At 36.6% G+C, this 15,388-nt stretch overlaps 3 protein-coding genes across 3 annotated transcripts; 1 reads left to right on the top strand and 2 right to left on the bottom strand.

The window, feature by feature from the left end:
- The first annotated feature begins 351 nt into the window (after positions 1–351).
- LOC102610387 (ATPase 11, plasma membrane-type) lies at positions 352–6,317 on the top strand. The gene is made up of 22 exons (XM_006476601.3): positions 352–519; positions 621–720; positions 834–953; positions 1,046–1,144; positions 1,233–1,370; positions 1,548–1,682; positions 1,765–1,944; positions 2,058–2,264; positions 2,352–2,471; positions 2,567–2,686; positions 2,794–2,916; positions 3,008–3,112; positions 3,218–3,362; positions 3,443–3,607; positions 3,743–3,981; positions 4,197–4,229; positions 4,330–4,411; positions 4,578–4,738; positions 4,823–5,008; positions 5,104–5,286; positions 5,438–5,610; positions 5,794–6,317. Exons 2-22 carry the CDS (start codon positions 667–669, stop codon positions 5,888–5,890), a joined length of 2,865 nt encoding a protein of 954 aa, XP_006476664.2. The 5' UTR covers positions 352–519; positions 621–666; the 3' UTR covers positions 5,891–6,317.
- Positions 6,318–6,587: 270 nt separating this feature from the next.
- Positions 6,588–9,358, bottom strand: LOC102610685 (protein NRT1/ PTR FAMILY 2.9). Its single transcript, XM_052436458.1, has 4 exons — positions 8,911–9,358; positions 8,567–8,784; positions 7,794–8,350; positions 6,588–7,696 (listed from the first exon to the last, which is right to left on the bottom strand). The coding sequence occupies exons 1-4, from the start codon at positions 9,083–9,085 to the stop codon at positions 6,781–6,783; spliced, it is 1,866 nt and encodes a 621-aa protein (XP_052292418.1). The 5' UTR covers positions 9,086–9,358; the 3' UTR covers positions 6,588–6,780.
- Positions 9,359–11,898: 2,540 nt separating this feature from the next.
- On the bottom strand, positions 11,899–14,153 carry LOC102610070 (protein NRT1/ PTR FAMILY 2.11-like). Its single transcript, XM_006476600.4, has 4 exons — positions 13,986–14,153; positions 13,672–13,889; positions 13,018–13,577; positions 11,899–12,933 (listed from the first exon to the last, which is right to left on the bottom strand). Exons 1-4 carry the CDS (start codon positions 14,074–14,076, stop codon positions 12,036–12,038), a joined length of 1,767 nt encoding a protein of 588 aa, XP_006476663.2. The 5' UTR covers positions 14,077–14,153; the 3' UTR covers positions 11,899–12,035.
- Positions 14,154–15,388: the final 1,235 nt, after the last annotated feature.

Raw genomic sequence — 15,388 nt, 5'->3', positions numbered from 1 at the left:
TGTCTATATATATATATATATATATATATATATATATATATATATATATATATATAAAATACTAATGTTAAGTTACATGCATATAATTTATAATTCTCTTATATAAATATTAAATAATATGTGTCCACTCACTATTTATGTGAGAAAATTATAAGTTACGTGCATATAACCTAGAGAACCCTATATATAAAAGATAGATAGGTGATAGTTACGGTTTTTATTTTATTTTATTCTTTTAATTGTTTATTTAAAGGTTCGGTAATTGTTACGTTAAAAGATAAATGGAAAAAAACTACACGAGCACAAGCGGGGACGTTTATGCAATATAAATATGAATAGGGTAGTTGTTCGAAATTTTTTCAGTAGAAAAGGATTGTGGACTGTTACTGGCCGGGTACACTGCAACTGCTCTTAGCGGTTCATCTCCTGGTTGGCTCTCACAGATTTGGTGGTATTGTGTAACTCTCATTTCGATATTGGTAGCCTAATCAATGCTCAAAATCAAATATTTGGAACTGGGTATTGGCTGTTTTGTCTTCATTTGTCAAGTTTTGGTGACTTTGATGGTGGTTTCATGTTGTTTGGTTAATGTGTATTGATCTTTGGTTGGATTTTTGCAGTGAGCAAAAGTTGAGAATTTGTGTGTGTGTGTGTGTGTGAGCGAAGATGGGGGATAAAGAGGAAGTTTTGGAGGCTGTGTTGAAGGAAACTGTGGATTTGGTAATAGATCTGATTAGGCTTTTAAGCTCTCTCTTGCCCGTTTGTGTTTTAAAGTTTGTGCTTTTGGTGTTAAAGTTTTGGCCTTTGGAATTCCGTTCGTTTGCTGAGTGCAGGAAAACATACCCATTGAGGAAGTATTTGAGAATCTGAGATGTAGCAGAGAAGGTCTCAGCAGTCAGGCTGCTGAGGAGAGACTCAGCATTTTTGGTTACAACAAGCTTGAAGAGAAAAAAGTACACCTTTTTTCTTTTTTGTTCTTCTTTGTACATTTTGATGGAAGCCTTTTGTTAGCTCATATTTTTCTTCTTTGTTGGGCGGTTTTCAGGAGAGCAAGTTTTTGAAGTTTTTGGGGTTCATGTGGAATCCTCTCTCATGGGTTATGGAAGCTGCTGCTATTATGGCCATTGCTCTTGCAAACGGAGGGGTAAGTCCTCATTTGTTGGGTTGTTTTAGTTTCTGAGAAACTCCCTTTTGTGGGGTTTCATAAACTTTTTCTTGTTAATCTTACGCAGGGTAAGCCTCCAGATTGGCAAGACTTTGTTGGTATCATTACTTTGCTTGTAATCAACTCTACCATCAGTTTTATTGAGGAGAACAATGCGGGTAATGCAGCTGCTGCTCTAATGGCCCGTCTTGCTCCAAAAGGGAAGGTATCAGGTTCTAGGCAATATGTTTCCGACTAAAAAGTTGTAATAATCTTTAAGCTTAAGCTTTATTTGTATACATGTTGAAACCTTGAGTGGGTGAAGATTGTATGATTATCTACTTCAGTTATACCTGTTTCAATTCCTGCAATGTTATCATTTCAAGCAAAATTGTTATAATAGGTTCTTCGAGATGGAAGGTGGAATGAGCAAGATGCTTCTATTTTAGTTCCTGGTGACATAATTAGTATCAAACTGGGAGATATTATTCCAGCTGATGCTCGTCTTCTTGAAGGCGATCCGTTGAAAATTGACCAGGTCTGTAACCGTTTTTGCATACTATATTTCTAGTTGCACTGGACTTCTGTTTAACTAACTTATTATGTATTGGGATTTCCAGTCTGCACTCACAGGCGAGTCTCTTCCAGTAACTAAAGGCCCTGGAGATGGTGTGTACTCAGGTTCTACCTGCAAGCAGGGAGAGATTGAAGCAGTGGTCATTGCCACTGGTGTACATACTTTCTTTGGGAAGGCTGCTCACCTTGTTGATACCACAAACCAAGTTGGCCACTTTCAAAAGGCAAGGGGATAAATAATCAAGTGTCTTTATTCTGGACTTCCTATGCTTCCAAAATGCAGGAGTGCCTTTTCATGATTCTGATTCCAAGTTGTTCCATCTCCCATGATTTGTAGGTCTTGACTGCAATAGGGAACTTCTGCATTTGCTCAATTGCTGTTGGAATGATAGTAGAGATTATCGTCATGTACCCTATTCAAGACCGGGAATATCGCCCTGGAATCGACAATCTTCTTGTACTTCTCATTGGTGGAATTCCAATTGCCATGCCAACAGTTCTGTCTGTCACAATGGCTATTGGTTCTCATCGGCTATCTCAGCAGGTTGGTTAGGTTCCTTGACATTTATCAATTGATTAGCTTTTGTTGGGATTTGGATGAAGTGATGGGACATGTCAATCATGACTTTAGGGAGCTATCACTAAGAGAATGACTGCAATAGAAGAAATGGCGGGCATGGATGTGCTTTGTAGTGACAAGACTGGAACACTGACACTGAACAAACTTACTGTTGACAAAAATCTTATTGAGGTTTGTGGCAGTTTTTTCTGTCGCCTGCTATATTTTTAAAATTTTTCTTGCTTGTAATTATAGTTTCTTAGCTTGTGCCCAAATTTCTACTTTAGGTTTTCACAAAAGGAGTAGATGCAGATACTGTTGTTCTCATGGCAGCTCAGGCCTCTAGGACTGAGAACCAGGACGCAATAGATGCTGCTATAGTTGGGATGTTGGCTGATCCAAAGGAGGTAACTAATAGTTTTCTTGATACTCTTTCTTTTTTGTGACAGAAATTTAATTTTTAAATATCTACAATTTTTAATATGATTTTTCATTTTGTTTCTGCTTCCAAAAGGCACGTGCTGGCATTCAGGAGGTGCATTTCCTCCCTTTCAATCCTACTGACAAGCGAACCGCATTGACATATATTGACAATGCTGGGAAAATGCATAGAGTCAGTAAAGGGGCACCAGAGCAGGTAATAGTGTCCTCACTACATCATCTGAGTTGTCGGCCCTTGTTTTCCAAAGACTTTATTCTTATTCATGGTTGTGATGTGTGATTTTTAGATTCTAAATCTTGCACACAACAAGTCAGACATTGAGAGAAGAGTTCATGCTGTGATTGACAAGTTTGCAGAGCGAGGTTTACGATCTCTTGCTGTGGCCTACCAGGTGATTGGAATCCATTTTTTTCGTTTAACAATATATATATTTTTAAATATTTAGTCTCTTATATATGTGATATTATCATTACTAATTTTAAGTTAATGGATGCAGGAAGTTCCTGAAGGAAGGAAGGATAGTCCTGGAGGCCCATGGCAATTTATGGGCCTCATGCCGCTCTTTGATCCACCAAGGCATGATAGTGCAGAGACCATAAGGAGGGCTTTGAATCTTGGAGTAAATGTTAAAATGATTACTGGTGTGTTCCATTTGCCATTTGAAAATCTTGCTTTGGCTTATTTGATATCTTTATGTTGCTGAAACTTGTGGGTTCTTCAGGAGATCAACTGGCAATAGGAAAGGAGACTGGACGTCGTTTGGGAATGGGAACCAACATGTATCCTTCATCTGCTTTGCTAGGACAGGACAAGGATGAGTCTATCGCTGCTTTACCTATTGATGAACTGATAGAAAAAGCTGACGGCTTTGCTGGTGTCTTCCCTGGTATTTAAAAAAAAAAAAAATTTCCCCTTTGGCTGTGGCCTGACATAAATTTCTGCTTGGTACTGTTGAGTACTCAGAGCTCAGTTTTAGTTCTGCTTGCTTACATAAATTGACTTCATACGTGTTTTGGTTCAGAACACAAGTATGAGATAGTAAAACGCTTACAAGCTAGGAAACATATATGTGGGATGACTGGTGATGGTGTCAACGATGCTCCTGCTCTCAAGAAGGCTGACATTGGGATAGCCGTTGCGGATGCAACTGATGCTGCTCGTAGTGCTTCTGACATAGTCCTTACAGAACCTGGCCTTAGTGTCATCATCAGTGCTGTCTTGACCAGTCGAGCTATCTTCCAGCGGATGAAAAATTACACAGTAAGCATTTTTCCTGACCTTGGTGGTAGTGCTCTTACTTTTAACAAAAATGTTTCAGAGTCACATATTTGATTATTTTCAATTCTGTTGTTACTTTTGGATTATAGTTCTTGACAGTTGAATAATGCAAGTCTTTATCAGGTTATGAACCTGTATTTTTCAATACATGTGTACTTTCTATCGATTTACTTATATTTATATTTTTCGTTTTTCAGATATATGCAGTATCCATTACCATTCGTATTGTGGTAAGTGGTTCCCTAGATTTTTCTAATAACAGATAGATACCATATTTCTGCCATTCTATTCGTCAATAACATATATTTTTGTTTTTATGTTTTGTTGCAGCTTGGTTTCATGCTGCTGGCGCTCATATGGAAGTTTGACTTTCCTCCATTTATGGTGCTTATCATTGCCATCCTGAATGATGGTTCGTTTTTGTGCACCTCATATTGCTCTTTTTTTAATATATATATTTCTTATTGAACAATTCCTTGAATATATCAAGTGGTAATAACAATTTACTCATTCAAATCTAAGGTACTTAATCCATTTATGATTTAAATGCTAAGTTGCTATACTTGGATCAATTGCAGGTACAATTATGACAATATCAAAAGATAGGGTGAAACCGTCTCCTCTGCCAGATAGCTGGAAGCTTGCTGAAATTTTTACAACTGGCATTGTTCTTGGCAGTTACTTGGCAATGATGACAGTTATTTTCTTCTGGGCAGCATATAAAACAGATTTCTTTCCGGTACGAGGACTTGATTTCTGTAATCTAGTGCATTTTACACTAATGAAGAACTCCATATGATATACCTGCCCTTTGATTTTCCAGAGAGTATTTGGGGTGGCAACCCTTGAGAAAACAGCTCATGATGACTTCCGAAAGCTTGCCTCAGCAATTTACTTGCAAGTGAGCACTATCAGTCAGGCCCTTATATTCGTAACACGGTCAAGAAGTTGGTCTTTCGTTGAGCGACCTGGTATATTGCTGCTTGTGGCTTTTCTGATTGCTCAACTGGTGAGTCAATTGGTGCGCCATTTAATTATAAGTTCTAACCAATAGGTCTGGAAGAAAAAGAAGCACTAATAATTTTTTATCTTTCTTGTGAGCAGATTGCTACTCTGATTGCCGTTTATGCAAACTGGAGTTTTGCTGCAATTGAAGGGATTGGGTGGGGTTGGGCCGGTGTGGTCTGGCTTTACAACATCATCTTCTACATCCCACTTGATTTCATTAAGTTCTTCATACGCTATGCTCTGAGTGGGAAGGCCTGGGATCTTGTTATCGAGCAGAGGGTATGACTTGCAATTGTTTGTTGAGAGTTCCTTGTTTCTCATGACTTTCTTTCATATTGTATATTGATGGATATTTGTCTGTTGAGATTTCCTTGTCTGGCTAGGCTTTCTTTTATGTTGTATATCGATGGATTTTTTTTTGGTCTTGTAGATTGCTTTCACAAGGCAAAAGGATTTTGGTAAGGAACAACGTGAGCTTCAATGGGCACATGCACAAAGAACATTGCATGGGTTGCAACCACCTGATACCAAGATGTTCACCGAGCGAACTCATGAACTTAATCAGATGGCTGAAGAAGCCAAAAGGAGAGCTGAAATTGCTAGGTGAGCAACACTACTAGCAAGTATTTTAGCCTGATACACTTTTGTGGTTTACGCCTTGGAGGAGCCGAAATGAGTTCTTTGTTATGGCTAAATTGGTTCAGCTAAGTTCCTCTATTTATTATTTATTATAACTTTTTTTTTAAAAAAAAATTGAATCTATTTTCTTGGAACACCTTCATTCAGGTTAAGAGAACTCCATACGTTAAAAGGTCATGTGGAATCAGTAGTGAGATTGAAAGGCCTTGACATAGACACGATTCAGCAAGCTTACACGGTCTAAGAGATCATCTATTGACGTAATCGTTATCTATTAAGAAACATTTCCTGGTGCTGTGAAGATATGTAATCAGCATGTTGCAAGTTACCCGCCAAACAAGAGTGTTATTTTGTGCTAGTATATTTTCCTTTCCAGCACGTCAGAGTGCTGTGGTGAGTATTTATCTTTCTGTTTTCATCTCTGCTCTTAACTTTCGCCACCAAATGCCCACAGTATGTACTTATTTCTGTCGGGGCATTTGATGCTTATATTAGTAAGGTCTAAGGTTCGCAGTTCTTTAAATCAACTGTACTAAGGACAAACACTTGATAGTTGATAGGCAATTGCTTCGGTTGTAATATTTTGGGCAACAAGCGGTTAGAAACTCTGGATATATTTGGTGCTGCACTCTCTGCTCCTATACATTGCTTAAAGTTGTTTTCTTGATAAATTTTTAGCATAGCAGTTAGTAATTGTTTTATAGTCAATAAATAATACTACCGCAAACTCATATTTCAAAAGAATCTGTCCAAAACAAGTTTTGATATGAATAGTTAGTTCATAAGTTGAGAGATTATATAGAAGGGTTAAGGTTATTTTAATTTTTACTTAAAAATTTGAAGCAATCTCTTTCAAATTCCATAATGGTTTGACGTTGCGGTATGCGCAAGGCAGGAATCATCCCAGGGAGTATTGAAAGAACTTTCAACAGAAGTAAGAGTATGTTAAATTTCATCATTATTTCATCATTCGGGTCTGCATCTATCTAATTCAATTAAAATCTTCTGCTAAATAAGCTAGGATTAGGAATCATTAATCACTACCGAGAAAATGACTCTCCCCTTAGCCTAGTGCTGAAGCTGAACTAAACAGCCCCGCAGTTTTATCATAGCCTAGCATGAATATAGTCATCATTAAACTAAAGTTTTATCAGATTGCTTCGCCTCACCATTCGCTTCAAACTCAATGGTAGTAGCTGAGCCTGTGCCCGTCTCTTTGTACTCGTACCACCTAGCGTATACTAAAAAGTATCCTAAATTCAAAACCTCCAAGCCAGCAATCATGTAATAGTAGTAATCCAGTCTTCCCTTGTTCAGATCTTCTGGTAACCAATTTCCAGTTGCTGCTCCTTGTGTGGTTTGGTGAACAATAGTTATCAATAAACTGCTCAAATAACTTGAACCTGCCAATGCACAAAAGAATAACGACCCTCCAATGCTCCGCATGTTCTCAGGAAATTGCTTGTAGTAGAATTCCACTAGTCCAATGGAAGTAAAAGCATCTGCCAGTCCAGCTAGTGCAAACTGAGGAATCAAAAACATACCAGACATTGATGAAACGGCACCCCTTCTTGGTTGAAACCCGACGGTAGGCTTGGTAAGAGCTGTGGTTCTTCGGTGCTCTTCAACAACCCCAGATACTAGCATGGCTATTATGGAGATGCCTATACCGATGCCCATTCTTTGAAGCAGTGTGATGCCGCCTTCTTTTCCTGTGAGCCTTCGGAGAAATGGGACAAAAATTCTGTCGTAAATAGGTATCCAAATGGTCATGCTAAGCATCATGAAGACCACATAAGATGCTGCTGGGATTTTGAAGCTGGTGTTTCCAAGACGTCTATTGGACTGCTGAGCTTGGAAGACAGCATAGGTATGTTGCTGATTGATCATAAGATGGAAGATAACAGCAGCAAACCATGTGGGAATTACTCTCAAAACGCATTTCACTTCTTCCACTTGCTGGACACTGCAAAGTCTCCAACGATTTGCCGCTGATCCATCTGGATTTATGTGGTCCTCGGGTGTCAGCATCGCTGCTTTGTCTAAAAATCTGATAACAAATTAATAAGTTGTTAACTTAGCTCCGATGACTCACATCTATAGTGAGAGCGAGACAACCGAGAAGCACAATGCTAGATGTTAATTACCTGAATTGATCTGTATGACGGAGCTTGCAGTTGATAGAACCTGGAGGAATATAGTTAAACAGAGAAAGTAAAGGTTGGTCTGGTTGCTTCAGCTGCCTTTTCTTGACAGCAACCACTATGACCTGTGCCACACTGGTCATTGGACTGCCAGTGGCTGGCACCCTAACATATATTTTTGTGCCCATGAAGAAGACGACACACGCTACCAACATCAGCAACGCCGGAATTGCTAAACCAATAGCCCAACTCACGTTGGATTGCACATAGACAATGAGGGTCAAAGACACCATCTGGGCAAAAGTGAAGGTGCAGAAGTACCAGTTGAAGAAGCTATTAATACCCCTCTTTCCAGATTCAGTATTAGGATTGAATTGGTCTGCTCCAAATGCCAAGTTACATGGCCGGACGCCGCCAGCTCCTATTATCATCAGTCCAAACCCGCTCAACAGAAATGCCATTTGTCCTGCTGTTGGCCCTTTGCACGTTGAACTTTCTGCTGCACAGTGGGGAGGATGAAGAGTTGGAATTGCCGCCGTTAGTTGTATTGCTTGCAACCCCTTCACCAAAAATTAAGAATTAGATTCACATGAATATCAACTAAATATGTAATGTACCATATGGTTGACAGAATTCAAATTGTTATAGGTTTTTATTCGAAGTCTGTATCATTTTCTGATCAGTTAGTAGAATAATATATCTTAGCTCAGCTAGAAATGGTAACCAATATAAAATTTAATAGCCGAAACTCTCTGCTCAAGAGCAGAAGCTAGTACCAAAAACGAAGCAACCGTAGCAAATCCCAATGTGTTGTAGCGACCAAAGTAGGTGTCACAAAGATAAGCTCCAATCATGGTGCCAAAGTTTGCGGTGCCATTAAAGATGTTGATAATTGTTGCAGCTGTAATGTTTTTCATGTTGAACACAGAAGTAAGATAGATCAACAGGTTGGCTAAAGTGCCAACGGCTCCCAGCTTCTCAAAAGTCTCGTTACCTGAAATTTGTTACTCAACAGTAAAAACAACAATAATTGGGAAAGAAAAAAAAAGACAACACAACAACAACAACAAAAGAAAAAAGAAACATGAAGGAAGGAAGCAAGCAGCCCACTCCAGCTCACCTATAATGAAGGGCATAGCTTTCCATCCTCTGTAGTTAATCTTGGGCTCATCATGATCGTTTCCCACAGTTTTCTTAACATTCTCCAATTCCATGGTTCTATTCTCATAAATCTTCTCCAACTCTAAGGTTCCATTCTCTTTCTTCTCCACCGTTTCTTTCTCTGCTGCTTTCATTCTGGATTGGTGCGTTATAACCAGTAATTATTAAACAGTACGTATGCCTTGTCAATGGGGTTATATGTAGAAAGCTGCTAGAGCTACAGGATGAACTTTGTACCCTTCCTCACCCCATTGCTCACATTTTACTCAAGTATTTTCTGACTCGAACACTTCTGTCGTCCACCATCTCATTGGGACCACCCACCAAATACTTCAGTCAAAGCTGAAACAAGTGCCCGAAATTGAAAAAAAAAAGAAAAAAAAAGCTAAAACCCGCAAAATTCTATGCCGCCTCCTTCTCAATCAGTGGTAAATGTGGAAGGCAATATCTACTCTTGTTTATGATATCATATAAGTCCAATAATTACATTAATTGCTCGGGGATTCGTTTTTTATTTTTGGAGCTCTTTTCAATGTTTGATGTTGATGCACGTGCCCATTGAAAACAAGCTCTGTATTTTTCCACAAATTTGTAAACATCCAGTTCAGAGAAATTGACGCGTTCATTATTACTTTCTGGGGCTTTCTTACGCGGCATGTGCAGATACTAGCCAGATAGCACTAGTCCTTTGTCATATTATATCCATCATTTTGTCGTCGTTGAAGTAATAATAGCTTGAAAAATATCATCAGTAAATATTTCTGTAATTTTTATATTTTAATTTAAGTATTTGTTTAATTTTTATATTTTAAAAAATAATTTAAAATATTCTTACAATTAAATATATTTTATTTTTACCCTTCTTTTTCTTTCCTATTATAATAATATCCTTTCACTAATATTATTGATGTTAATTAATTTATCTATAAAAAATTTAATTAGTAAATTACTCAATAATTATTTATTAGTAAATTAACCAATTAATATCAGTGTAAAAATTATTTTTTTTGTACATGTGTAATAATCTTACTATTAATTATTTATAAATAAATTAATATAAGCCAACCTAAAGCAATATTTAATATACTTACAACAATCATATTAATAATTTTTTACAAAAAAAATTATTTAACCAAACTAATATTAAAAGTAAAATAATAATATAAACGTTTGTGTAAATTTTTATATTACTTTTAAGGTTAATTTGATAAATTATCTTTTTTTATTAATATCTCTAAGAATATTGTTGAAAATGTATTATTATAAAAAGAAAAAAAAGTAAGGGTATGAGTGTAACAAATTTAAAAACATGGGTGTCTTGAGATTTTTTTTTAATATAGGAATTAAACGGACACTTAACTCAAAATATAATGATTGAATAAACATTTATCCAAAATATTATTTATGCTTAGAAATAATATCGAGAGAATTTTTAAAGAATATTCTTTTTAATAGGTGATCTTTTATTTTATTGAATGTAAGAAATAAATTTAAAAATTAAAAGGATATACATTCCAATACAGTTTAGTCCTTAAGGGCTCGTTTGGTATGTTGGATTTGATCGGATCAGATTGAATAAGATAGGATTGGATTGGATAACACTGGATTATATATAATACTAAATTATGTTTGGTGCAATGTTGGATTGGACTATAAATAATCATGTCTTATATTTGGTATGACATGAGATTGGCTAGTAACTAATAATATGTTTTATATATTAATTTATCAAAATTATGTTAGATTTATTTTAAAATGACATGAAATGTAATCTAAATTAAATTAGTAATTATTGGTAAAATTGTTAAAAAATGTAAATTCTTTCCTTAATTTTTTATATTTAACATGTTATAGTTTTAAACTTATATTTTACTAAATAATATCATTATAAACATAACAAGAATTATGAGAGGGATAGAGAGGAATTTTGGGCTTTTTTTTTCTTATCCTATGGCTAAGTTTTAGCTTATCCCACACTCCCCTTGTGATAAAATTTTGACACTATTTGGACTAAATGGTGGGCTCCACTAATTTTATCTCATAACTATTTTTGGGTACCAAACTCTGTATTAAGATAATTTTATCCTAAATTTATCCAATCCCATCATTTTATACTTAAACCAAACGAGCCCTAATTCTATTAAGATAAGGGATTCTTTACGAAAAAGTGATTGATTTTTAAAACATAACATCTGATAGACTTTATGGCTTAAATATAAAGTGGGAGACGGAGGATACTACCTCCCTCATCCCATGCATGTGGATATCGGCCTAAAATCTTACGGACCAACTGGTTTCTAATTAATAATTGAGGTTATTGTGCATCACAGCAAATAGGCAGCAAAAAGTTTTCATCTGGCAGCATCTAATCCACAAATCAACCCTAAAGGGTTTGTAGAATTATATAAACTAGAATTCCTTTTTCACTTGTTCAATTAAAGGTCAGAGGAAAACATCTAAAGAGTTACATAGAAAAGGGCATAAATTAGAGATATAAATGATCAGAGTCGGATTCAACCCCATCAGAGAGATTCAGAATGTACAAATTTTGGCACACATAAACTGTTGAGTGGGGACCCACCATTCGGTGGACTGAAGGAATCATGATTCACCAAGTCATCCTGTTTTGTTAGCTAGTTAGCTAATAGCTACAGGATGTTCTAGACGAAATTATTGGCTTTTTGTTCAAACAACGCTGTATAGTGTATTCTATATATATTAGTTGGAAAGTGGAAATTTGCGTGTCCTAATTAATTAAAATTAAGTCGCGTACAAGATTTTTAATTCTTGGGTCTCGATCTTTTGTCCGTTATCCACCTGTTCATATGATCTTAATTGTGCAAGCTTAAATATTCTTTTAAAGTCAAAAGCTTTTTTGGGTCCAACATTTTCTCAAACACACTATCCGGATTCCGGACAGTGCTTAATTATAATTTACACAGAGAAATGGGCAGCGCAAGCTATTCATAAAATAAAACCTTGTCTAATACAATAACATTATATAGTTGTTGAAACCTAGAATTATATTTGTTATTCTGTTGTATAACTTTTCAGCTTTTATATGATATTGCATTATTTTCTATTTCATACTGGAGATTTTTCAGGATTCAGCTTTTCCATGGCCACTTCCGGGGCGCCGTCACCACTCCCTTTATACTTGTACCACTTTGCACACAATAAAAAGAAGCCGAAATTTAAGAGCCCTAATGCAGCAACTAAGTAATAGAAGTAATCTAATCTCCCCTTGTTAAGATCTTCGGGCAACCAATCTCCAGTGGAAGCACCCTTTGTAAATCTATGAACCATTGATATCAAGAAACCACTCAAATAATTTGATATTGCAAACCCAACAAACGTCAAAGATCCGCCAATGCTTCTCATGTTTTCGGGAAACTGCTTGTAGTAGAATTCAACTTCAGCAATAATTGTAAATGCCTCAGAAAATCCTATCAGTGACAGCTGAGGTATTAGCCAAAGTCCTGACAAAGAAGATATTGCACCTCTTCTTTGCTCTAAACCCACAGGCCTGGAAAGGGCCAAATATCTTCGCTTATCTTCAATAATGCCAGAAATAATCATAGTGAAAATAGCAAGAATCATGCCGATGGCCATTCTCTGAAGAATTGTTATGCCGCCTTCTTTTTTCGTCAATCGTTGGAGCTTCGGAACGATGATTCTGTCATAGATAGGAATCCAAATTGTGAGGCCAATCATTGAGAAGATGGCGTAAGATGCAGCTGGGATTTTGAAATGGGTATTGCCCACGCGTCTGTCGGATTGAAGAGCTTGGAAGACTACGTAGGTCTGTTGTTGAACTAAAGCGACATAGTACACAATAGCTGAGGCCCATATAGGAATCACTCGAATTAGGACTTTTACCTCCTCAACTTTTTGCATACTGCTTAGTCTCCAGGGATTGATTGCTGATCCATCCGACTTTATTTGGTCTTCAGGGGTCATGATTGCCGCTTTGTCCAGGCACCTGAACCAATATTATCACTTTGGTTCGTTAGTAAACAATTTTTTACTTTTAAACGAATAGCTAGAATATTTTGAATCTTTTTACCTGAATTGTCCAGTATGAGGAAGTTTGGAGTTGATACAATTTTTTGGAATATGGTTATGAAGGGTGAGCCACGGTTCCTCTGGTAACTTCAAGTGCCTCTTCTTGATTGCGGCCACAAAGACCTGCACCGTACTAGCCAATGGACTGCCCTCTGGTTTTACTTTCGCATAGAGTCTAGATCCCAGGAAGAACATTGCACAGGATAAGAACATCATAAATGCAGGGATTCCCAATCCCCAGGCCCAGCTCACATCCGATTGCACGTAAACAATGACTGTCAAAGATATCATCATCGCGAAGGTGAAGGTGAAGTAGTACCAATTGAAGAAGCTGGTGATTCCCTGCTTCCCAGATTCAGTATTGGGATTAAATTGGTCAGCACCAAAGGCCAAGTTACATGGCCTAATGCCGCCAGCTCCAATTACCATCAGTCCTAGCCCAGTGAACAGAAAAGCCAGTTGCCATGGTGTTGGCCCAGGGCACGCTCCAGAATCTTGATTTCCACAATCAGGTGGGTGCAGTTTTGAGATTGCTGCTGTCAAAGAAAGTACAAGCATCCCCTTCAAAAGTAAAAACAACAGTATATTATAAATGCAACAGTAGTTTCTTTACAAGTGCATACGAGGAAATAGGAAGAGTGCTATTAATCAGTACCAGAAAAGAGGCAACAGAAGCGAATCCCAGAGTCTTGTACCGGCCAAAGTAAGTATCGGACAGGAATGCTCCGAGCAAGGTGGCAAAATTTGTGGTACCACTGAAGATGTTAATGAGAGTTGTTGCCGTGATACTTTTCATGTTGAATATGGTTGTCAAATATACCAAGAGGTTGGAGGAAGTGCCAGTAGTCCCCAGCTTTTCAAAAGTTTCATTTCCTGCGTTTTAAAATATGTATGATCAGAATTTAGAATCAAACAATTTGTGAAGAAAAACAGCTGATATTCATTCTTTTAAATTTCTTTTTTTTTCACCTATAACAAAAGGCATTGATTTCCATCCCCTGTAGTTGAGCTGAGGCTCATCATCTGTCGCAACAACTGCTGTCTTACTGTTCTTCTCCATGGTGTCTGGAAAAGAGTGCTCAAAGTTCCAAGGCTAATGACTCATTCACATGCTATTTATAGGACTTGCCATAGCATGTCTACTTGATAAGGTGCGAAGTTGATTCCTATGCTAATAAAATCTTAGACACTTATGGGTTTGTTAAGGTAGGCCAGTGCTCCAACAACGTCTTGGCTAGTAAATAAATGTATTTTCCGTATTTACTATCGGAATGAATTTTTTATTCTGGACTTTAGTTGGATTCGTGATCCCATACTAGTGAGGACGGTATTAATCTACATTATTAGGTTCAATTTAAAAACATTCGAGATTCAAGATTAAAATCAATTACTATTGTTAATTTTGGGACAAGATTGAGATTTATTGCGAGATTCGACGGGTTCTCCTAATTATTTTAGCTGACAATGTATTTAACATTGTTTTTCTTTAGCATTATTAATTTTAAATTGTGTAATCATAAATATCTAATATTCTTTAATTTTTCAATTGCATTATAGATGTCTTTTTAACATTATTTCAGTTGTTAATAGAAACATAATTATTTTCATATATGAAAATTTTAAATTAGATATTGTTAATCAATGAAAATTAAAATGTTTAGTTGAGTGATAACTATTAAGATAGGGACGAGATTTTGAATGATTCAAAATTAATCTTAGTTTTGATCCCAATGTACAAATAAGATGGGACTTGGTTCACATGTATGTCCCATTTAAGTAATTACCGTCTCTTGCCAGCGCCAAGGGGAATAATAACTACTACTACTACTAATAATAATAATAATAAGGAATAGATAGATTGAGCTCCGCAAATGTTTCTTCTCTTATAAGATCTCATCGATCATTTGAGAGTACCGTGCATTCACTGCAGAATTTGAATGCTACAGAATGGGAGCGGAGCCCATCAAAGCTGACCATTGACCAATCTGCTATTAATTAATTATCATAGAAAAATATTAAATCTGCATCGATGGTTGCGAACTTGAAGTGTCTTTCTTCTGGAGGGATGGTGACAGTACGGTTTGATTTCCATGCATGTGAATTGATTTTGATGAAAAGATCTGGAAGCAAATGGAAAGGTCAGTTATACAATTACAAGAGATAATTTTAGTGAAGTTCGTGGAGGTGAGGAGGCTGTTGTTTTCAATTGAATCAATTTTAGTTTTTAAGTACGCTTGTAGCTGGCATCTATTAAAAAAAGAAAAAGAAGAAAAGTATGCTAACACGAAATGATTACTCGAGTCAAGAGTCTCCGGCAATCATTGTAAAAATAGAGTAGAGAGTCCAATTTTAAAATAAGGTGGTAGAGACAT

This window comes from Citrus sinensis, chromosome 3 (genome assembly GCF_022201045.2).
Source record: "Citrus sinensis cultivar Valencia sweet orange chromosome 3, DVS_A1.0, whole genome shotgun sequence".
Taxonomy (NCBI): domain Eukaryota; kingdom Viridiplantae; phylum Streptophyta; class Magnoliopsida; order Sapindales; family Rutaceae; genus Citrus; species Citrus sinensis.
Note: the sequence above shows the minus strand (reverse complement) of the source record. Positions and strands in the feature narration are given on the sequence as shown.

Bases quoted from the DNA above. Each gene is read 5' to 3' on its own strand.
- LOC102610387 (XM_006476601.3), top strand. From the start codon at position 667: ATGGGGGATAAAGAGGAAGTTTTGGAGGCTGTGTTGAAGGAAACTGTG. The intron at 2,687-2,793 runs GTAACTAATAGT...TGCTTCCAAAAG, and splicing joins TGTTGGCTGATCCAAAGGAG to GCACGTGCTGGCATTCAGGA. The intron at 4,412-4,577 runs GTTCGTTTTTGT...GATCAATTGCAG, and splicing joins CATTGCCATCCTGAATGATG to GTACAATTATGACAATATCA.
- LOC102610685 (XM_052436458.1), bottom strand. From the start codon at position 9,085: ATGAAAGCAGCAGAGAAAGAAACGGTGGAGAAGAAAGAGAATGGAACC. The intron at 8,351-8,566 runs GTACTAGCTTCT...TTTTTGGTGAAG, and splicing joins CTACGGTTGCTTCGTTTTTG to GGGTTGCAAGCAATACAACT. The intron at 7,697-7,793 runs GTAATTAACATC...ATTTGTTATCAG, and splicing joins CGTCATACAGATCAATTCAG to ATTTTTAGACAAAGCAGCGA.
- LOC102610070 (XM_006476600.4), bottom strand. From the start codon at position 14,076: ATGGAGAAGAACAGTAAGACAGCAGTTGTTGCGACAGATGATGAGCCT. The intron at 13,890-13,985 runs GTGAAAAAAAAA...TTTAAAACGCAG, and splicing joins ATCAATGCCTTTTGTTATAG to GAAATGAAACTTTTGAAAAG. The intron at 13,578-13,671 runs GTACTGATTAAT...TTACTTTTGAAG, and splicing joins CTTCTGTTGCCTCTTTTCTG to GGGATGCTTGTACTTTCTTT.